The 22,098-nt window shown below is 43.4% G+C and overlaps 1 protein-coding gene across 5 annotated transcripts in view; it reads left to right on the plus strand.

The window, feature by feature from the left end:
- Positions 1-17: 17 nt before the first annotated feature.
- CTCF (CCCTC-binding factor) overlaps positions 18-22,098 on the plus strand; it is a 34,918-nt gene continuing 12,837 nt past the window's right edge. The window contains exons 1-6 of one of the 5 annotated variants that reach the window (XM_042027280.1): positions 932-3,617; positions 5,999-6,148; positions 7,895-7,947; positions 8,039-8,151; positions 11,765-11,859; positions 21,269-22,061. In XM_042027280.1, coding sequence (XP_041883214.1) covers positions 11,806-11,859; positions 21,269-22,061 — 847 coding nt within the window. In that variant the 5' untranslated portion in view covers positions 932-3,617; positions 5,999-6,148; positions 7,895-7,947; positions 8,039-8,151; positions 11,765-11,805. Of the gene's footprint in view, positions 39-931; positions 3,618-5,984; positions 6,149-7,894; positions 7,948-8,038; positions 8,152-11,764; positions 11,885-21,268; positions 22,062-22,098 lie in introns of those variants that run through there. The other 4 variants (XM_042027281.1, XM_042027282.1, XM_042027284.1 and 1 more) reach the window with 4 other exon arrangements.

Genomic DNA, 22,098 nt, shown 5'->3' on the forward strand with positions numbered 1-22,098 from the left:
CGGCGGCCGGAGGGAGCTCGGCGGGGCGCGGGGCGCAGGTAAGCGGCGGCGGCGGGGGGTTTGCAGTCGCGTTCTCCGGCCTCTAGGTGTCACGATGGGGCTCCGGCGCGGCTGGGGCCCCGCAGCGGCCGCCGCCGGGGCAGCAAGGGGGGCTTTGTCTCCCTCTACCGTCCCCGCGCCGCCGCCGCCACCACCGCCGCCATTCCCCACAGCGCGGCGCTGGGCTGCGGCACCGCCCGGGCCGCCCGCCCTCCTTTCCCTCCCCGGCCGTCGCCACCCGCCGGCCCCGACTCCATTTTCTTTCCTTTGTCTCCTCCACCGCGCCACCGGCGCTGATTAACCGCCCCATTACCGCCCCCTCCCCGCCGCGCCTGCCGCCCCCCCCCTTCCTTTCCCGTCCCGCACGTCCCTTCCTTCCCCCCCCTCCCCCGCCCCGCCGCGCCGGGCCCGCTCCCCTCCCGCCCCGCCACCGCTTCCCCCCCCCCCCCCTCGCACCTCCGCGGGGCTCGGCCCGGCGCCCTCCGCCCGCCGCCCGTGTCCTGCCGCGGTGTCCGGCCGGGCGCTGCCCGCGGGGACGGCTGCGTGTCCCGCTCCCGCCGGCCGCCGCCTCGCTGCGCTGGCGTGTGCGGCGGAGTGAGAGGCGCTGCGAGGCGCAGAGCGGGACTCGAGCTCCCTCTGCAAGGCAGGCTGAGCAGCGCCATGCAGCAGCACCGGGGCGGGCACGGCTGGGGGGCGCCCGCTCTCGCCGCGGTGACCGGCCGGCAGCCCCCCCGCACCCCCCGCGCCGCTCCCGGAGAGCGGCGGCCCCGCCGTTCTATGTCCGCTCCCCCTCCCCCGTCCCGTCCCCGCAACCCCACTCCGGGCCCGGGGTCCCCACGGGGCTTCAGGCTCCGATCGGGAGCACCTGGGCTGCCACCGAGCCGCCGACCAGCTGTGTCACTTGCTGGGACCTGGCCCGGCTGCCCGACTCCCGGGGCACCTCCCCGGGAACCTCCCGAGCCTCCGCAGCCGGGCGCTTGCCCGGGGATGGCCTGAAATCTCATGGCAAAGGACGGCGTTATTCCCTCCCTTCCATGGGTCTGTGCTGCTTGGGGGGGGAAGCACAAAACCCGATTCTTTTTGTGATGCAGAGGAGGAAACCGCACATGCTCTGTGTCCAGACGCTTTGCTTTTTGTTCTCGACATCAACTTTAGATTTCTTCAGAATATATCTTTGTATAGTATCGGATTTGGCCTTGTGTTAACCTTGTGAAATGACTTAGATAGAAGGGTTTTGTCGTGTCGTGTGCTTCCTTCTCTGTTCGGTGTAATCCTTAGGACTTGCCTGTTGGTGAGAATGAGCTCGCTTTCCTGTTTGTGACTTCCTATTTTTTTGCCGAGCCTTTCTCCTCTTAAATACATGCATGGCTGTTCCTCATCTCTGGCCAGTTACTGGATTCTGGTAATAAACTCCAGAAGTGTCATTAGAAGCATCTAAAACACTGTTTACCACCTCCAGTGTATGTGTTTTTGTTTTAGTGCAGCAAGTGTGTAAATATCGTCTCGAATTCTCCAGTTTATCCATCTTCTGCCGAGCATGTTGAATTTTCAGAAGCCCATTGGGTATAAGAAATAATTCCACGCTGTATTCAAGCTGTTCTTACTTAAACAATCCCCCTAACGCTTTCCTTCAGTGTAGAAAACATCAGCAGAACTGAAGGAAGGGACAATTTTAGCATAAGGGCAAAGCAATGCTTGCTGCTTTTTTTTCCCTGGGTTGATGGATTTTTACTTCCATTTTGTTTTTCTTCTGGATGTGTAGGGCTAGCTCAGTTTTAATGTCATCCACTGTGCATGAGTGGCTATTAGGATGCACAGAAAGGCTCAAGAAACTTTGTGGGATATTTTTGAGGAGTAATACCTGAGCAAAAGGTGCAAAACTCGAGTTCCTGTAGCCCCCAGTGGCCCTGCAACTGAAATAATACAGCAAGTCTCGTCCATTTCGGACAGAGCTTGGAGAACTGTCACTACAGCGTTAAGTTTGCTGGTGACTCGTGCCTGCAGCGTTACTGAGGGAAGGAGCTATTTCAAGAGCTGTTTTCATGTGAGCAGGCTGGATCTTGACTACGATCTGTATCTAATTTGCGTGCATCCTCACCAGCTCTTGGGGCTGCAGGTTGATACCCGCCTGCTGCCCTCCCAGTGTTGTGTCTTGAGAATGCCAGAAGCTGACCTGTGTTATTCTTGTCTTTATTCAGCATTTACCTGAAAAATCTAATTGTATGGGATTACTAACTTATTAAGGAATTTCTGTGTGGAGCCTACTCCAGAATTTAATTTCATCTCCTCCCCCTAGGACTTCATGTCCAAGAACTGCTTTTCTAGTGAAGATTTTTGGAAGTTGGATGTGTTGAGTATTATTAGGCCTGTGTGTTCTTGGAGCAAAGCCAGGCTATTCCTTGCACTTATCCCTCATACTTGAACAGGTTCTACTGACCTCTGGATAGCTCTCCCTGACCTGCCTGAACAGTTTTTCGTACATTAGCTCTTTTAGATATATTATTGATTATATTTGCATAAAAACTCCCTAATTCCCCATCCTGGCAACTTCAGCTTCTCTTACCTCTTTACCAGAGAGGAAGTGCTCAAGGGAATGATAAGCATTAGGATCCCAAATGCTGCTCCCTCCTGTGCTTGTATGTGCTCTAGAAATACGTGTAATAAGGAGCAGCCACTGCTTTACCTGCACACATGAGAGGACACACTGACCAGAGCTGAAAGAAACCAAAGCTTTGACTTCTTGTTTTGTTTGTGTTAACTTGCTGAACTGTACTGATTTGTTTGCTTAACTGTAAACCCCTGTTCATCCATTTGGCTTTAGTTCAGATGCCCAGTTCACTCTCTGTTGTACTAAACCTTGAAAAGTCAATACAGTATCAAACTCTGCTGCTCTGTAACTTACGTGGTCTTAGAGACACACACAGATCCAGGAAACTCTCTTTTTATTTGTTATATTTAGTGGTCATAAAAATGGTTCAGATCATACGTGGCCCTTGTTCGTTCAGGTGTTTTACTGAAACTTAAAAAGAATCTGTGTCCTGTCCTGACTTTAGCTGAAAATACTGCTTTTTTGGTGCTAAAGGATATTTGAATTTCATTTAAAACACCCTGTTCTGCTGCTCCTCCCACTTCTCTCCAATAATTCATCATTCTTTAGGAATTAAGTGAGGTAGACTTATCCCAGACGTATTTAATATGAAAACTAAACAGTTGCTGCTCAGCTGAGTGATCCGGTTTTTTCTGATTAACAAAAATAACCTTGAGAAGAAGAGTAGAATAAACAAAAGGTGAGTAGGGAGTTTTATGTTTCGGGTCATGTTAACATTCAGGTAACTGTATACAGAACAGCTCGTTTTGGGTGTCTAATGTAAATTAAAGCTAAAGTGAAGTTTTGCTCAGTACTATAAAAACTTGGAAGCTATAAAATTGTAATTTCCTTCCAATGTGGCTCTTAACAGGTGAAAAGAGAAGTAGTGCAGAGACAGCTCTCGAGAATGGCGCAGTTAACGTGCATTGACTTAGGGGACATCTCTGATAGAATGGACTCCCGAAGCATTATTCTCTGTCTATCCCTACAGGTGAAGTTTGAGTCATAGATAGAGTTGCATTTCTTATGTAAAGGTTTGTTTTTGGAGACCCCCTCAGTTCAAGCCCTCCCACAGTTTACTGTCAGCTACCTGAGGGTTTCAGTATGCTGTGTGGGGCTGGTATTAAGAGGTGAGGCCAGGAACGTTTGAAAGTGTTTAAAAGCACAAGCACAGTGATCAGTTAGGATGTGCTGACCAGTGACACCAGCAAGGGCTTCTGTAATGGTAGTAGTGCAGCAAGCTGAACTACAGGCTATTTTTTTTACTCTCTAGTGCGAGTAGTATGCCCAGATATATATTGTTATGTCAGTCAGTTATCAGCAGCATCTTATTTTTCTGCCATAGCTGCACACTCATGAAATTTCTAAAGCTTCATGGGTTTCACTGGAAAGCTTTGCTCAAATATAAAGACAGAGTTAAGTAAGTTCATCTTATAGTGAAAAATCTTGGTTTGCATATTTTTTCCCCATACTGTAAGAAAATTTCTGTTGACCTCATTGAACTTGTCAAATTCTGGCAAAACAGAAGGCAAATCAGATTGTTTGGTATGTGAATTGCACCTCTGTCTGTATTAATCATGCATCATAATTAGAAGCTTGTATATGTCTCAAACATCTTCAGGTAAAGTATATTAAAAAAACAAACACGAGCCAAAACTTTAAAATCATGTATAACCACCCCTCAGCAGAGTACATTGGGAGGTGAGAGAGACATTTACCTTGGCATATTTTTCATCACTGGAATATTTTTAACTGCAATATTGGAAGGGATATTTTATAGCCAATGCACTTTGGAACAGGAGTGAAATTCCAGGAGGTCAGAAGTGCTGATGTATCAGTACTAAAAGGAGGTAGAGTGGATGAGCATGGCAGGAAGTGGTGCTGTGCAGAGAGGGTGGCAGGTGCCCAGACCACCTTGGGTGTTTGACTAGCTCTGCATGGTGTTAACACACATGTAGTTCACATTATTGCCAGCTCTCCCATTTATTCTTAGTACGGAATTTAGTTAAAGTAGATAAAAGTATTAATCCCAGTAACTAAGGGTTTAAGAAAACAAGAGCTTGTTAAATGTATTATTTGACTTTGTTAAAGGACTTGATGTTGACAACCTTACTGTATATCAATATTAGTACTGAGTATCAGTAAATGCCATTTAGTTCAGGATTAGTCTGGAGGTATACAAGAGTGAATAGTTTCCATGGATATTCAGCAAAAACTAGTAATTGCTTGTCACAGTTTGTTTTCATTAATGATTTTGTTGGTGAAAAATGCCTTTAAAAACTTGTTCATGATAAACTTGTGGTTCATGGAAAATCAGTGAGCACTAGGGCAGCCATTGTGATTGTCAGGTGAAGTAGATCCAATCCAGTGTGTGTGTTAAGGCTGCTGCATGTAAAGCTGTGCACCTGGGAACAAGGTATTCCAGCTGAATTTAAATCAAGGCACATGTTATCCTAGAAAGCAGTGACTGAACTATGTTTTGGAGTCACAGTGAATAAACAGCATAAACACGAGTTTCCAAGGTGATGCTGTGACAAAGAACCTAATGTAGTTCTTAAATGCATTAGTGGAATAAGCAAGGGTACGTTCTTGCCTGTGTGGGATGGGATGAAGTCATTCCCAAAACCCTACGTATGGTTTTGGCCTCAGCATTCAAAACCATCAAAAAAATTACTGTGTTAAAGGGGATTCATCTCCAATTTGATGGAAAACTAAGCTGTATTGCTGTGCAGTAAAATGTTAAGCATGTGCTATGCAGCTTCTCATCAAAACTGAGGTGACTTGATGAGAGTCCTCAGATACATAATACTGGATATTAGTGAGCTTGTTCTAATCTTGCTGACAAACACAATACGAATTTATGGCCCAATAAGTTCAAATTAAATGGGTTAAGTTTTTCACAGGGAGGGTGATTATTGATTGATATGAAGAGCAGTTGTGTATTTCTTAATGTCTTAACATCTTTGAATCAAGATTGTGGAAAAAAAATCTGAAAATTGCTTCAGCCAGCTGCAAGGTGCTGACTTTTTTTGTTTCATATATATTTAGAGAACTGTCATTCATGAGAGGTCAGGCTTGGTGATAAACTAGGGGTGCTAAAGAAAAAGAATGGATAGTACCTCCTCTTCTCTTGAACCACCTTCCCTCTTTTTGAACAGAGAGAGATTTAGGACTTTTCCTTATCAATCAAGGATATGATCAAACCAGTAAAATCTTCTGAATGGGGGAAAGTAAGCAGGTATTGATACATGTTGGAGATGTGTCAAATAGTGTCCGGTATACTTGGTCTAGGCTTGTGACTAATACATCCTGATCTGTGGCTGTGGTACTGGGGAGCTGTTGGAAAAATAAATGTTACTTCTCTGCTGCCAGGACAAGCTGCTGGCTCATGTCCAGCTCGCTGCCTACCAAGCAGCCCAAGGACCTTGGCACGAGCACTGCTGCCCAGACAATCCCTGTATCAGCAAAGGAGTTCTTCCTTCCTGGTTCTAAGCATGGAAAATGCTCAGAGGGTGAAGCAAGGTGATTTTTTTTTGAATCCACTGAAGAAAACATAGCTCCATAAAATTTTGTGTTACATAAAATTATTTATTGACTCATATTTTACGTATTACATTTGTATGTATTGTGTGGAATTATATTATCTGCAGTGATCCTAGTTTTAAACTGGATGCTGACTAAAATACTGACTTAATCAGGAATTAAACTATGAAGCATAAAGCTGTGGAAGAAGGAGTAAACAACACAATAATTTTAAGCTATGATAATGCCTCATGTGGAGACCTGACACAAGTGTTTAACACTTTCTTAGCTCTCCAGGATGTAACAGTGAATAGCTTGATGATGGCCCAAGCATCTCTAGTGGAGATTGCTGGAAGCTAAGGTGTTTTTCATGTGTTACTTATGTTAAGAAGGTGGGAATATGTAATCTTCAGAACTCAGAGCTAGAGAGCAAACTTGCATCTAGTCCACGTGCTCCTCTGAGTGGTAATTTCAACAGAAGCACATGATGCTTGAGTTTGGCAATTCTGGTTTCTCTTGTTTGTAAGAGGGTGAATGGTGTCACTCTGCTGCTGCCCCTTGAATTCTTCACAGAACTCACTCTGTGCTCAGTCTGGCTGCTGTGCTTCCTCATGCTCACACAAGACCAACTTCTTGGGTAGATGCAGTGAGTTTTGTGGTGAGCCTGTAGCTTGTAGGAGCAAAAAATTAGGCAAATACACCACAGTTGATGGAAAACTTGGTAAGAGACTGTGGAGATACTGTAGGTTCAGAAAGGGATCAGCCGGTCCAGAGGCAAAAATCCCTGAACCCATGACTGGGTGTTGGGATAAGGGTGGTAAACCACAGACATGACTGACTGCTCTCCCTACACAGTGTTTCCTGCTAGAGTTTTTGGAGGCAGACTGCTGGACTAATTGGACAGGGATCTGTCCTTGTAGAGCTTTTTTTTAATGCTCCTATTGGATAAAGGAAAATTTTTCTTTTTTTTCCCAACCTACCGATAAGAGCTATACTAGGAAATTTACAACTCTTGCTATTTTGGGAGTAACACCAAAGCATTTAGGGAGGTAAAAGTCAAGGCTTCCCTAGAAAATTAAGTTGGCTTGCATCAGGATTGTTGTGACCCCATCTCCTTCCACATGTGTGTTGGCAGTTGCGTCCCCAGGTGATAAACTGGTCAGCAGAATCTGCTTCATGAGGGCAATAGCATGTAAGACGATGTGGAAAAAATGAGGCCTCAAGTTTGATTTGAGCCTTTATGGAACCATCCCCAAAATATTTTGGGGTAAGTAGAGGCTTTAAGAGCACAAGTAGTAATAGCAGCATTTGGCTATTTGTAAACATTTTTTACCCTTTTGAAATGGAGCAGTAAACTTGCTTGTATGTTTAAAATTGTTGTCCAGGCAGTTGAATTCTCCTGTTGTTTAATGTTGAAAGAGACGTGGTTTTTCTGGACTGGCTTCTGGAAGAGCCTTTCACTGCAGTAGAACCAGCAGTGATTTTTGGCCAATTATTTCAGCTTCTTGTATAGTTTTTCTGTCTCCTTGTATTTGATTTGCAGAGTTCTTCCCTTGAAACCACTTCTAACATCCAGAGATTTAAAATGAAAGCAGGAAATGCTACTGAATTAAAAATACCCCCTGGTTCTGGTTGTATAATTCTATGACATAAGTTAACAGTATTACATTTTAACCAGTGGCTTTCTCCTATGTGTAAACTGTTTGCAGTGGAGGTGCAATCTGAACTTCAGTTTTGTTTTTCCAGTATGTACTGCAAGAAAACCCCTTAGAAGCACTTCAGGAGTTTCCACATTACAGGTTGGAAAAAAAAGAATTTTTGAAGGCTAGTAGTTTCAGTCAAAGCTTATCAGATTATTAAAACCTTTCTTCTTTTCTTTTCTTTTTGGAGGATGGAAGAAGTTAGTGTTATCCAGCATTCCTGCTGAGTATATAACTTACTGCCACTTCTGATCTTTGAAGAGAGATTTATCGCTTCCTGTGGCAATACTGAATACTCAAAAGGTACTCATTGATTACTTGATCCTTGCCTACCTTCCATATTTGTTAATACTCTTCTCTCCTTCCTGCCAAAGAGTGACTGCTGTTGACTCCTGCCTACTCTGAGCTGCCTGGAGCATTATATGATCCCAGACTACTTTATGCTTTGCTCCTGTAGTGTGTGTGGAAATCGTTTTGTCCTGTTGAAGCAGCTGCATCCTCTCCTTGTTCTACCAACATTTTGATCTACATGAAGAATTTGTCAGCATCCATCACAATATGATGGAGCCGACTATCAAATATTTAGATGTCTCACTTGCCTGACATGACATCTGTAATGTTTTTGGAGATATCTGCTTTGAGTTACTTGTGCAAACAAATCCTTAGTGATGTTTTCTCCATCTCCATTAGACTCAAAGGAGGGAGATAGCATTGAATGTTTGTCCTGCTGTGTTATCAGTCTGGCTCTTCCTGGTTAGAAGTGCTTGATCCAGTGCAGTTGTTGGTCAGTACGTTGTGCTGCCTCTTGAAACAGGCTGTCCTGTGCTGGCAGCCAGGGGAGACTTTTCATCTGCCTTTTGGCACCTTTCCTATTGCCTATTGGAGAGATACAATTTCTTGTTAACATTGTGGAGAAAAGAGTACACAGTAGCCCTTACTACTTCAAAGATGGATATTTCCTTTTTTGTTAGTTTCGATTCACTTACTGGTCCTGGTTTTTCTCCTGCAAATTAAAGAGAAGTAGTGAGGTCTCTTGTCAGTACTGCTTCCCCCTTTTCTTACTGAAGTTCCTACAGGAGCCTTGTCTGATGTGGATCTTCATACTTCATAGCACACGTGATTCTCTGTCTCCTAAACAGTGAAACACAGTATCTGTGCTCTTAATGCTGTTCTCTTCAATACTGGGTGGATTTGGATGTCCACCACTCTGAAAGTCCAGGTCCCAATAGATTGCCTAAAGTTACTGTACATCTGTACATTTGCTGAAGAACTGATGAGTATTTGAGAGCTTGCAGAAGTGTTCCAGGGCTTCTAGAACTTGTATGGAAGTGAGTGCTGAGACCAATAGGAGCATCATAGTTATAACTGCATAGATGGAAAAAAGTCTCAATGTTTTGTGTGTGAAGTTTAAAGTATATCCTTCATTTCACGTAGTGCCAGAGAATTGTAAAATGATTTGGGTTGGAAGGGACTTCTTGTGGTACCCTGGTTCAACCACTGGCTCAGTGCAGGGCCAGCATTGATGCTAGATGAGGTAATTTAGGGTTGTATTTAGCAAATATTTTTGTTTCCACAGTATCTCTGAGCAACCTACTCCAATGTTTGACCACTTGTTGTTGCACTTGTTGTTTCACTCTCTGCTTCCAAGAGTGTGGTTCCATCTTCTCTTTGCTTCCCTTTGAAGATAGCAGTAGGATCTCCCCTGGGTCTTTTCACAGCTAACTCTGTTGTTCTGCTGTGTAGATCTTGTATTCCAACCACCTTCTTGCTCTGGAAGCCTTCTGATGTGTTTTTTCCCATGTGTTCTAAGCTCAACAATGGACATGTGGAGCATTTTAAATTTTCAGTTTATGCCTGTTTCCCTTCAAACTTGTCAAACCTTGCCCATATGTCAAAGATTTGATGGAATGTAAATTCATGCAAGGTATTTTATGCCATACACCGGGTATTCAACAGACGTTTGCTATCACCTTTGCAGTAAAGGAGTAGAAGTGACTTGCTTTCCCTTTGGGACATTCCCTTGGAGTGGGCCAGAGCAAGAATGCCTTGCATTTTTGGAGCATGCATGTTTTCAGCGCTGGGCAGCTTTGCTCCCTGGGTTGTACATTAGTAGGTTGATACTTCTTGAGTGGTGTCCAAGCAGCTTCAAAACATGTCTTTAAAACCTCCAGTAACTTAATGTCCTCAATCAGAGCCAATACCTTGTAAAGAGAGAGGGGCACTGGCTGTGCCTTGCATTAACTCACCATCAGTGCTAATCCGCAGAGATCCCTGTGTTCTCTGTTTGTGTTGTCTGTAGTGTAGAAAAGAGCTGCAATTACTGGTTTATTTTCTCTTTCACCCTCCTAAGAGTTTGGGTACAATCTTTATTCAAAGCACCTTTCTTTACTGTTTGGTCATTTGCCAAGCAGAAGATTAGGTTTGAAAAATGGAAGAAAACTATTTCTTGATTCAAAATTTCAGGAAACCCAAAGTGGATAAAAAGATGCTTCCATTCCGTTCAGTGTGCTCTATTGTCCTATTGTGTCTAACAAAACTTCTGAGGTGATAATATTCCCCATGGGAAGTATTCATTTTGTATCAAGTGTCTTCTGAAGGGTGAAGTCCTTCACTCCTGAGGCTTTTCTATGTTAATGAAGAAGTTTGTAAACTTCGGGAAATCTTCTCCAGGGTTGCACAGCACAGAAACTGGCAAGGATGCAGCTTGCATCAGCAGTCTTAAGATGCCCTTAGCAGTGGAGCACTCCCCATGTATCCTCTGAGCATCCCCTTTCCTGGTTAGGGCTTGTATGTAGCATTTGTGATTTTTGCAGAGTGAGTGTTAAGGCTTGTATGTAGCATTTGTGATTTTTGCAGAGTGAGTGTTAAATAAAAAGAGATAATTTCCAAATATTTTTTAAAAGCTCAGTATCACTGAGCACCCACAGCTCCAACAAACCTCTTATCAGTAGTGCTCTTTGAAGCTGATAAACAATTAAAAATAGACTTGCCAAGTGAAAAATGCAGCCAGGACCTAGACTTGAGTGTCTTGTACTAAATAAATGGCAGAAGAACCTGGAGGGAAAGCACTTAAATTCAAAGGGTATGAAATCCCACTGGTGTGAAAGCCAACACTGCTTGGCCCTCATCACTGAGTGCAGCAACAATATGTGCCTCTCTTGAGAATTACTCCTCTGGACTTCCTTACCGTTCTCAGGGTTTTTAGCATGTGTGCCACTCTGAGGACTGACAAGGATTACAGAAAGAAATTATCTGCTGTCTTGTAAATATTGTATTTCTGTAAATGTGAGTATTTTAAGCCCTTAATTGATAAGGGTAACAAAGCTTGCTTCAGTGAGCAGAGGCTGCTTTTCCTCAGGGTGGCAAGGTTAGAACTGTGTCAGAGCTGATTTTGTTATTTGATATAAGCAGTATATTCACTGCTGCACTGACAGTGTGTAAGGAGTGATATTTGCTCTCATTTACACCTCTTCAGCAATAAAAACTCCTTCAGTGTGTGATTTGCTATTCCACAGCACAGGAGAAAAAGGCCATCTGAAGTAGGCAGAGCTGGCTCTAAAATGTCATATTGCACTTGTAATCTGGCGTGAGGCATCCGGAGCTTTAGGTTGTCAGAACTGTAAATGCTAAAGAGTTTGAGAACAGGTAGGTAGAGAAGCTTGTAAAATGAGTTCAGTCATCCTGGTGAAAGTATTAAAGCTGATTAAAATATTCCTTTGGTTTTGCTTATGGCTTTTCTGGTAAGTGAAGGGGTCCTCAAGCAGTTATCAATGGTGCTGCTGTTAGGGGTGTGGGACTACGCATTTTGTTGAACAAGCATTAAACATTGAACACTGCTTTTATTTCCCACCCCACCCCCACCCCACCTTACCTTTCTCTTTTACATAGTTTCACTAGTTCATCTGTTCTGTTCCAGAGTGAGTTCTGACCTCAGGAGCTGCATGAAGAATAGCCAGCATGAAGAGAACAAATCAGTCCAGGCAGAAGTGCAGAAGCGTCAAGAACATAAATGTAAATTGAGGGGGTTTAAAGTGTGGTATGTGTTCCATGCTGAGGCAGTAGTTTCCTGAACGTAAAGCTTAACATTGTGCTGGTAGAAACCCTCTTGCCATGCTTCTCTTTTGGCTGGCCTTAGTGTTTGGACACACCAGAGACCTAGTCTGGATGGAAATAAGTATCTTTTTGGCTGGGTGAGTTCTGGCCTGGATTAGTTTCCTGACCAGTAGCTGTAGTCTTGAAAGTGCTTATGCTAACATGAGGAGTAGTTGGGCTGATGGAGGGAGCGGTTTAAAGGCAGGGATGATTTCTTTGCAGAGTTGGTATTTTTGGAAATGAGGCCTTACTCCTTCCCGGTAGAAAGGGGTTTTTTCTTCCAAAGTCGAGTGCCTTTGTGGAATTTTGGGGGGTTTTTTGCTTCATCTGCTTTGAAGGTTGATTGTAGCACTTTTAGGGGTTGGTGTATGAGAATATTTGGAATATGAGTCCAAATGAATTAGGGGTATGTGTAAAACAATGAAACTTCTTAAAATTTCAGCATGAGGGTCACTTTAAAGTACTCACCTGGGTTTGATTCTGTTTATGTCTGCTCCAGCACTTACTAATTCAGACTAACTTTTCTGTGATTCAAAAGCAAGGATGTCTTAATTTAGGCTCTGGGAGTTTGTCTTGTCCACCACCCTTCTGCCATAGGTGCTTTCAAAACTCTCCTGGAATTTCCTGTCCCTGCTGTAACAACAGTAAACTGCACCTCTTTGACAGCCTGACATTAAGTTAACTAGCACTGGCTTTAGTTTTCCTTCTGTGCATCAGGGTGTGATTTGTGAGGTGACTAATAGTTAGTGCATGGGTAGCTATTGTCTGTGGGGTAGGACCCGAGTTACCATTCCAGGGATAAGCACTTCCTGCTCCTCCAATTTGAAGCCTGAATTCCCTTGTCCTGGTAGAGTATCACTACTTAATGAGTACTCTTGCAAAGATAAAAGAAATAGCTGTTCCCCAAAAGTCTATTCTTGGATACTTGTTAATCTAGATGAAGCCTTAGAGGAAAACAAAACCCAAATACTTATTATGAAGTCTCTAGAATGCCATGAAACTTGTTGCACAGGTCTTTTTTCAGTTGTGGGAGTGGCTGGTGTTGCCATTTTGATATCATGCAACACTACATCAGATGGGCAAAGAATCCTGTTGTGCTCAGACTTATTTTGAAGAAACATCATCTTTTGCTGTTAGCAGTTTGCCAGTAGCCTAAATGAAAGCCTAAATTAATGTGTGATGGGAGAAATGACCACAAATACTTGTTGATAAAACTTAAGAATCTTTTCCAGTATCTACCCATGGTATAACACTTCACTTTTTGGGGCAACGGATTTTACAGGCTGTTTAACCTGAAATAATTTTTGATTCTTAGTTTAATACTTTTGGGTATTCTGGTGGTCTTTCACGAGCTCCTTCATCACTTCTACATTATGAAGACCTGTAAAAGGGAGGGACTGATTAGTTTTATGATCTAACATCAGCTGAAAAGAAATTCCTCAGTGACTGCTTCTCTTAAAGTGTAAATCTTTGTCTTCTACACCTGATTAGATTGCATGTTTGTCCTTCTGAAAAGGACTGTCAGGTTAGCAAAACATGATGACTTCCTTACTAAATTAAAAAGGGAGACTTCCTTTAAAAAATAGTTGATGAGAATATATTTCATTCATATTTCCCAGATTTCAGTAGAGACTTCTCTGAATGAATAAAGACCTAGTGTCATCTAGTGAGAGGCACTAGCAGTTATTGAGCTATTGGAAGAAATAGTGAAAAATTAAAATTTGAAAGAATGTTAGATAGAAGGAGAAATTAAGGAAGAATGAACAGATTTTAAGAATATTAACTAATTTTGTCCGTATTACCTTCGCAGTAGACCTTTAGTTCTCCAGATCTAAAGGAAAAGCAAGGAAAAAACTATTCTTCCAGAAATAAGGCTGAAATGCTTTCACCAATCTGCTTTCTTCATCAAGGCTTTCCTTGTCAGGTTACAGGATATCCCAAGTGGCTTGAATATGTGGGATTTGTTGTCAGTAGCTGCAGTGATTTTTTTTTTTTATCTTTTGTTCCACAAAGCAGGTTTCAAGCAGTTGACATTATTGTATCTGCTTTTCTCTCCATTGTAGACTGCAGCTTATTACAGCAGAATTAGCAGTATTAGTTCTGGAAGAGCCATGATCTGGGGCTTTCTGCCACTGTCAGGTGCAAGGATTAAGAGGGAGCTTGTTCAGCAAAAAGCCGAGGAAAGATGTGGAATTGAGTTTCCTCTGCGTGGCTGGGGGCCCCGGTTATATACTTTGTTTCCATGTCTCGCATGAACTCCCTGAGTTCTTGATCCAAAGTGAAAGGTCGGCTTTATTCTGAGTAATTGCAGATCACAGGTGTGTGCTCCTTGCTGACTGAAAAATAGGAGTCAGTGCTGAATGAAGCTTCTCATTGCTTTGCATCATTTCATGAGACATGATGAAATTGGAAAGAACTCTGCTAGGATCCCTAGGCAGGAGCAACAACCAGGAAGATTGCTCCTGTAGGTTACAGGAGGAGCAGGGGAAAAAGAAAAGGGAAGGTAGAGAAATGTCACAAGATGCATTTTAATTCTAACACTGCACCAAGCTGGGTGGGGAATGTTCTGTAGCCAGGGACAGGCTTGGCTGTGTCCTTGGGAGTTTGTAGGGGTCGAAGGTAAAGATCACCTTTGATAACATCTGGACCAAAGTATGCTGCCTTCACATGAGTGTAAGTAAAAGGTAACTTGGGTTCACAGGCAACAACTCATTGAATAAAATAGGGAGGGGAGTATGATCACAGATGAATACTATGGAATTCAAACAGTTGGCTTGCCCACAAACTCGTTGTAACCCAGATGGTTGCAGTATGCTTGAGAGAAAGTAATTTCACTGTAGCGTGTCCTGCATGGGATGGTGCAGAGTGGAGTGACATGGCTCAGTGTAGCCATCTAGCTCACGGAATACTGATGCTGTGGTTTGCTGTCAGCTTTAACCTGGTACTGCAGCTTAAGGTGGCCCTGCTGCTCCCTTTCCTCTATCCGAGCATTTATGTGAGGAATTGGGTCAGGAACTGAAAGTGTTCTAACAGAATTGTTTTTCTCTGCATTAGTTTTCAGCTGGAATTAGTTCTCGATCAAGGTCATTATGGTGAATTATTCTGTCAGTGTGTAGGAAGGAAGAAGCTGAGAGCAGCTCTTTGGACAATGAGTGCTGTGTTTACCTGTCTTACAGGGACCATGAAAGTATTACACAAGTTAGAATCTGGTCTCCTGTCTTGTTTGTGAGGAAAAACTGGGTTCCTCTAGATGTCAGTTTAGATCCACTTAAAAGCTTTGAATCACTCCCTGGAAGAATGTGTTCTTGTCCTATTTAGACCAACCTCCCAGCACAGACACCTTGGTTAGGTGATCACCACCAACACTCTCTGTCTTCTCTGATCCCTTCACAGGGTCAGTGCTCAAGGGAACCATCCTTCTACAACTCTCCATTTTCCAGTTGCAGCTGTCATTCCCATAGTTGATTTATGTATTTCTTGGGGCTTAATCTTGACAGGCCCCTTTTCATGCAGAGAAAAAGCATAAACATTTATTAACCTGTGATGAAGTTTGCTTTTCTCTTCTAGGTTTCTTGCTTTTCTTTATGCCCTCCAAGATGCTGAAATACTTCAGAATAATTAATACTAGGTTAATGAGACTGCCCTTTTTTTCATTTAAAGCTGCAATAGATGTCTGTCCATTTTACTCTTCTTTTTTGTTTTCGGTACCAGTGTTGTAAGTGGCAAGGAGGAAATGAGAAAACAGCTGGAGATGGGCGTTGGAGTCATAACCAGTGGATATGGAATTGATGGCAGTAGCCAAATGAAAGCCTTGAGTTTTTACTGTGAGAAAATTACTTAGTAAAAGAAACTTAGCTCAGTGTTTTAGTTTCTCCTAAACTGGTAGTAGATCTTTCATGTTTTGCATACGAAAGGCACAGCTGGCCTGTTTGGATGGATGTCTGTCTGTCTGCCTTAGAATAAGTTACATGTTAATCTCTTATCATGGTAGTTCTGCTAGAGGAAGTGGAAGGGCTGCCTACCTGTTAAACTGCCTTATTTTTGGCTGTGCTTAGCTGGGCGATTTTTCAGAGAAAAGATACAGCTGTTTCATGGCAGGAAGAGAATGGCCAAGCACTCCTGCAGTTACTCTGCATCTGCTCATGCCCTTAAATACTTACACAGACATGCATGGACTGCAGGTAGGGGAGAAAAAAGTGTTGTCTATAAATCCTGTTGGGTATATTTTATTTTTTTTAATCTTCCTCTTGCTTTAAGTTGCATATACCATGCATAACTGCATACTCTTAGTTGAAGTCTTTGTTTATTCCTCTATTCAGCTTTCAAAGGTTCACAGGAAATGCAGAAGAAACATAAGTCTCCAATGTTTTAACATAAGGCTTTATTTCCACTCCCATGTAATTTTTAATAAATGGCTAATCTATAAGTGTCAAAGCCATGTCAGTTTTTGAGTGGGATCTGTATGTGGATTGACTTGAATTCAAGGCCTGCATATGTTCCAAGGTGATAGGGTTGTTTGCACTAATGTAGCTGCTGATACTTTTCATTATTTTATGAATGTCAAAAATTTACTGACAGCATTTGGCTTCATTGTTTCTATTGAAGTTTGGTTTTTTTCCTCAAGTTAAGTGCATATTACAGCACTAAATGTACTACTTTTCAATGGTGTTAGTGTCCCAACAGTTTTTATTGAGACTGTGTCTTGTTTGGCAAAAATAAATATTTTTGTATTATTTGGTACATGAAACTTGATGCAGTTCAGGGTTCATTACTTTTAAAATGGCTGAGAGGCAGACAAATGCCTCTTTGATAGTAGCTTTATTGTAAATAACACCACTGAAAAAACAGGCACTGGCACTAAGCATCCCTGTCTCTGGGTTTGTACTTTCTGCATTGACAACTACAGCAAGTTGTTTTTAATGCTTCTGCAATTCCCTTCAAGTACCTAAAGGGGCTTCAAGAGAGCTGGAGAGGGACTTTGGACAAGGGCATGGAGTGGCAGGACAAGGGGGAATGGTTTCCCACTACCACAGTGCAGCATTAGATTGGACACTGGGAAGAAAGTGAGTATATCTGGGCTGAGACTCTCCTGTGCTGCAATCAGTAGGACAATTGGCACTAAATGACTTTCTCTCAAGCAACCTTTTGATTCCTCTCATTGGAATGAGGTATCAGTTGTATGAAATCCACAGCACTTCTTATTTCTGTTTGTTCCAGCTTTTTAGATGGGCTGTCCATCAGTTGTCTGAGCAAGCTTAGGTCTGTTGTTTGGACGTCACAGCTCCTTACCTGGCTAATTGGATTGTGCCAGTGCACTGAGCTGTTCCATGACACAGTGTCTCTTGGTAGAGCCTGTTGAGTGAGCCTGTGTGGAAGGGTATTAGTGGGAATTGTGTTTTCAGATCTGCTTTGGTCTTTTTTTGTCATTCTCCTTATTGTGGTAGCTCTTCTCTTTTGCTTTTTTTTTTTTTCCCCCCAGTGTTTATTTACTGCATCTTTTAACCTGCTGCTTTGTTTTCCTTTTTAGATTCAGTCATTGAGCTGTTGGTGTATGGTAGCAGTAACTGGTAGGAAGAGAGCTGGAGACAAAAGCCAGAAATAAAAGGTTGAGAGAAACTCTGCAGTTTTTATTCCTAGTGTTCTGCTATAATGGTCTTAGTTGTAGCAAATGGCGCATGTCTTCCAATAAATACAAAACTTTCACTTTGTGAAAAAGGAGAATTAGGATAAAGGAAAAAAAATAAGTAAAAATAGCAAATTGTTCAAGACAGAGTGATTGAGAAGTGACATGGACAGACAGTGCAAAGCTCTCTGCAGCAGAGATGGAGTCTTTCCAGAGAGCTTATTTAATAGAAAGCACCCATACATTTTCTTCTCAAATTTAGGGTCCATCCTGTGTCCCTGCCCTGCCGTTGGAGAAGTTTGAAATTTGTAAATCCATGCTTTTCAGAAGAAATCTTATCAGTTTCCCAATATTTTTGAGCTGTCCAAGATATCAAGTGAGATGACTCCTGTATATTTCTGTAATTTTTATATGTTGTTAATATAACATTTAGAATATTGTAACATTTCCCCTGTGGCAAGAGTTTGGTTTAAAAACAGACATTTTCAGATCCTTTTACTTTGACTGAAAGGAACAGACTACAGTGGATACCTTGAAATAGGCAGGAGTAAATGCTGATCCCTGAGTGTTGGAGGCCAGGGAGTCTGGGTCAGGATGCAGTGGCGGGCAGGGACAGAGTTGACATGGAGCTGGCAGGGGTCAGGATACAGTGGCGGGCAGGGACACTGTAAGTGGCGGGCAGGGATGGAGGTGACACGGAGGTGGCAGGGTCGGTGTGCAGTGGCGGGCAGGGATGGAGGTGACACGGAGATGGCAGGTTCGGGCTGCAGTGGCGGGCAGGGAGGGAGGTGGCAGGGTCGGTGTGCAGTGGCGGGCAGGGATGGAGGTGACACGGAGGTGGCAGGGTCGGTGTGCAGTGGCGGGCAGGGATGGAGGTGACATGGAGGTGACAGGGTCGGTGTGCAGTGGCGGGCAGGGAGGGAGGTGACACGGAGATGGCAGGTTCGGGCTGCAGTGGCGGGCAGGGAGGGAGGTGACACGGAGGTGGCAGGGTCGGTGTGCAGTGGCGGGCAGGGAGGGAGGTGGCAGCCCCAGCCCCGGTGTAGTGCGGCTTCTCGCCGCTCGGGGGCAGCCGTGCCCCGCCGTGCAACCCCCGATAGCCGCGCGACGGGAAACGGGGTGAGAGGTGACAGAGGGACAGGGAGCGATAGCGGGTTCTGAGTTTCTTTGCCGGACGGCTGTAAGAATCCCTCTATTCCTTTCACACACATACACCCCTCACTGTGAGTGTCTTGGACCTGAGTCTTCCTGCAGGTATTTCCTTGGTCTCCCTGTACACCTGCATTCCTAGGCTGGCAAACTTCCTGACAATGTGAGCCTTATGCCAGAGTCTTCATGTATGCCAGTGACCTGTTCCTTGGTGGACATAGGATTTTCTGCTTTACAAGTCAGAAGTGGTGCCTTCCTGCTGTTCCACTGTAGGATCATAGAGGACACTTGCAAATTATTTGCCTGTTGGATTGCTTTCAGGTGACTTAGCCGCCCTGTTACCAACTGATACTGATAGTGAATGTGAAGGTCTTTATGAGGGCCCCACCTCTGCTCAGAGCTGCCTGTGCTTGTATCAAGGTTGCAGACCTCTGCTTGGTACCAAAGTTGCATTAGCTTTGCAGATGGACTTTTGCCATTTTTTTTCCTCCATCTTACGTATTTTATTGTTACCACATTTTTATGTGTTGTTTAGCTGTGTTCTTCCTTTTTTTGTTCAGATCCTTTTGGTCACCTGAAAAGTCTTCTCTTCTCTCTGCAAATACTTAAGATAATTGTAAAACACATTTGCAGTTGCTGTAGGCCAAAGACCAGCTCTGTTCTGATTGCCTGCTGTCTGGTGTTAAGTACTTACATCATCTCGTGTATTTCAGCTGTTTGTCCATATGGATTTGCTCCGACTTGAAAAGCTGATGGGTGGTAAAGGAAAGGAGAGGCGGGATCCCTGCAGGGAGCGCACATGAAGCCATATGTCGGTATTTCTGGGTATCTGGTGCCCTCTGGAGACTGTGGCTGCCCACGACATCACAGGTGTCAAGACAGCAAGTTAATTTATGTCCCTAGTCTGGGCAGGCTGAAGAACAAGATGAGCTTTATTGTTCTTCCAGCTGAAGTGAAGGATGGTAGAAAAGAGAGTAGAGTAAAAGCAAGAATTCTCTAAAAATAATAGCAATTACATGTCTTATAATTTGTAAAGGTGATGGAGACTTGATAGCTGTGCTTCATGTTTATGTCTATAAGCTTGTGCAAAATCAAAATTGAGTATGCAAGATTAAATATAGATATTTGAAAATAGTATGGGGATTTTAAAGTGTTGAGTTAGCAAGGGAGATTAAATATTTATATTAATTCACTTAGCTGGTCTGAGAGGCCAGTCAGTCTAATGGGAAAATACAGAAGTCTCTTAGCAAATCTGGAAATGGAATCAGGAATTTTTCACCGGCTTAGTAAGGAAGCTGGCTTTTCTGTTACTTTCTTCAGCAGTAAAATTGACCTTGGTACCTTTTTAATGCTTATTGGGGAGTATAAGAAATGGTATCCTGATGCAGGGAAAGTTTTTGGCATGGTTAGGGAACTTCCTTTTATTTTACGAAGTAAACCACCTGGAACAGAGATGGACTTACAAAATGCTCCTTTACTATAATCTTACTCCTTTCATTTGTGAAAAAGATAGCTGCAAAATGATAATTTCTTTTAGCTCTTACTACTCTTGAAATAACCTTCCTGCATAATGAGAATACAGGAGTTTCATATTTTTCCCCAACTGCAGTGAAGAACACCAGATGATCTGAGGAGGCACAAAATCTCAGTGTTATGTTTGCATGCAGCTATTGTCAGAGTTACAGTTAAGGAGCACCAAAATGCTGTGCTTCTGTATTGTTGTTTGTGACTGTATGGATGCATTTAATGCAGGTATCATGAGATCATTAGAAATCATTAGAATCTACCAGCTCAGTCCACATCATTTACATTGAAGTAAGATTTTACCTGAGCTGTGTCTCCTGCTGTGGTTCATTCAGCCGAGGAGAGAGTGCACAGTGCATCTTCCTGATCCACTCAGGGCCCAGCAGTGCTGGAGGTGGGAGCAGGAATTGGAACTCCAGGATGCTTACAAGAGACATAATTTGCCTAACTTCTTTATGTCCTTATGTTTTTCAGAGGAGTTTAGACTTGAAGTAAAAGTAGTTAGATATGAAATAAGTGCAGCTTACGTTCTTCTGCTTAGTTCTTAGTGCTTTTTCTTCCTGGAAAAGTTCTGCAGTTCTCAAATGTAATACTTTCTTGAAGGTTGGCTTTTTGATTTTAACAGTGTGGTAGTTTTGTACTAAAATTTCTAGCCGAAGACTGCCTCTGGTAGTGCTAAGCTACGTGAAATGATTAAACAAGCTCAGTAAGGAATAATACTGCTGTGCATCTTGCTGGTGGGATTTGTGGTCTTTGAGAAACAGGAACATGCATATCACTTAATCTCTCTTCCTTGTTTTCCTTCCTTTCCAAGAAGCTGATAGAGTTGTCTCACTGCAGGCAGCGTTCTGTGATTGCCTTGGTTTGCAGTGGTGATGGGCTCGTGGAGACCTACAGCTCTCAGCTCCTGTTCTCTGAATATGATCGGGATGAGTTGGGTGTTTCCAGTTGGGTGACTTGTTCTTCTGTGGGGTTTGTGCAGTAGTTAAATACATTGGGTGGTGTGCAGCACTCATTTTCTTGTTTTTGCAGCAGGAAGGTGAAATGGAAGGTGAGGCAGTTGACGCTATTGTGGAGGAATCAGAGACTTTCATTAAGGGAAAAGAGAGGAAAACCTATCAAAGACGCCGTGAAGGTGGGCAAGAGGATGATGCTTGTCATATACCACCAAACCAAGCAGATGGAAGTGAAGTGGTGCAGGATGTCAGCAGTGGGGTGCAGATGGTGATGATGGATCAGCTGGATCCAACTCTTCTTCAAATGAAGACCGAAGTAATGGAAGGTGCAGTGCCTCAAGAAACTGAGGCTACTGTGGATGACACACAGATCATAACACTTCAGGTTGTTAATATGGAAGAGCAGCCTATAAACCTTGGTGAGCTTCAGCTGGTCCAAGTACCTGTACCAGTGACTGTACCTGTTGCCACCACGTCTGTGGAAGAACTGCAGGGAGCTTATGAAAATGAGGTTTCCAAAGGAGGCCTGCAGGAGGGAGAGCCCATGATCTGTCACACCCTCCCTTTACCAGAAGGCTTCCAAGTAGTGAAAGTGGGTGCAAACGGTGAGGTGGAGACACTGGAACAAGGTGAACTTCAGCCACAGGAAGATCCCAATTGGCAAAAAGATCCAGACTATCAGCCACCAGCCAAAAAAACAAAGAAAAACAAAAAGAGTAAGCTTCGCTACACTGAGGAAGGCAAAGATGTGGATGTCTCTGTGTATGACTTTGAAGAGGAGCAGCAGGAGGGTTTGTTGTCCGAGGTTAATGCAGAAAAGGTGGTGGGCAATATGAAGCCACCAAAACCAACAAAAATTAAAAAGAAAGGTAAGTTCCCCATCTGCAAGTGGATTTTGAAAATGCT

Source organism: Corvus kubaryi, unplaced genomic scaffold (assembly GCF_017639235.1).
Source record: "Corvus kubaryi isolate FWS band 111438036 unplaced genomic scaffold, C.kubaryi_AGA036_p1.0 37300, whole genome shotgun sequence".
NCBI lineage: Eukaryota > Metazoa > Chordata > Aves > Passeriformes > Corvidae > Corvus > Corvus kubaryi.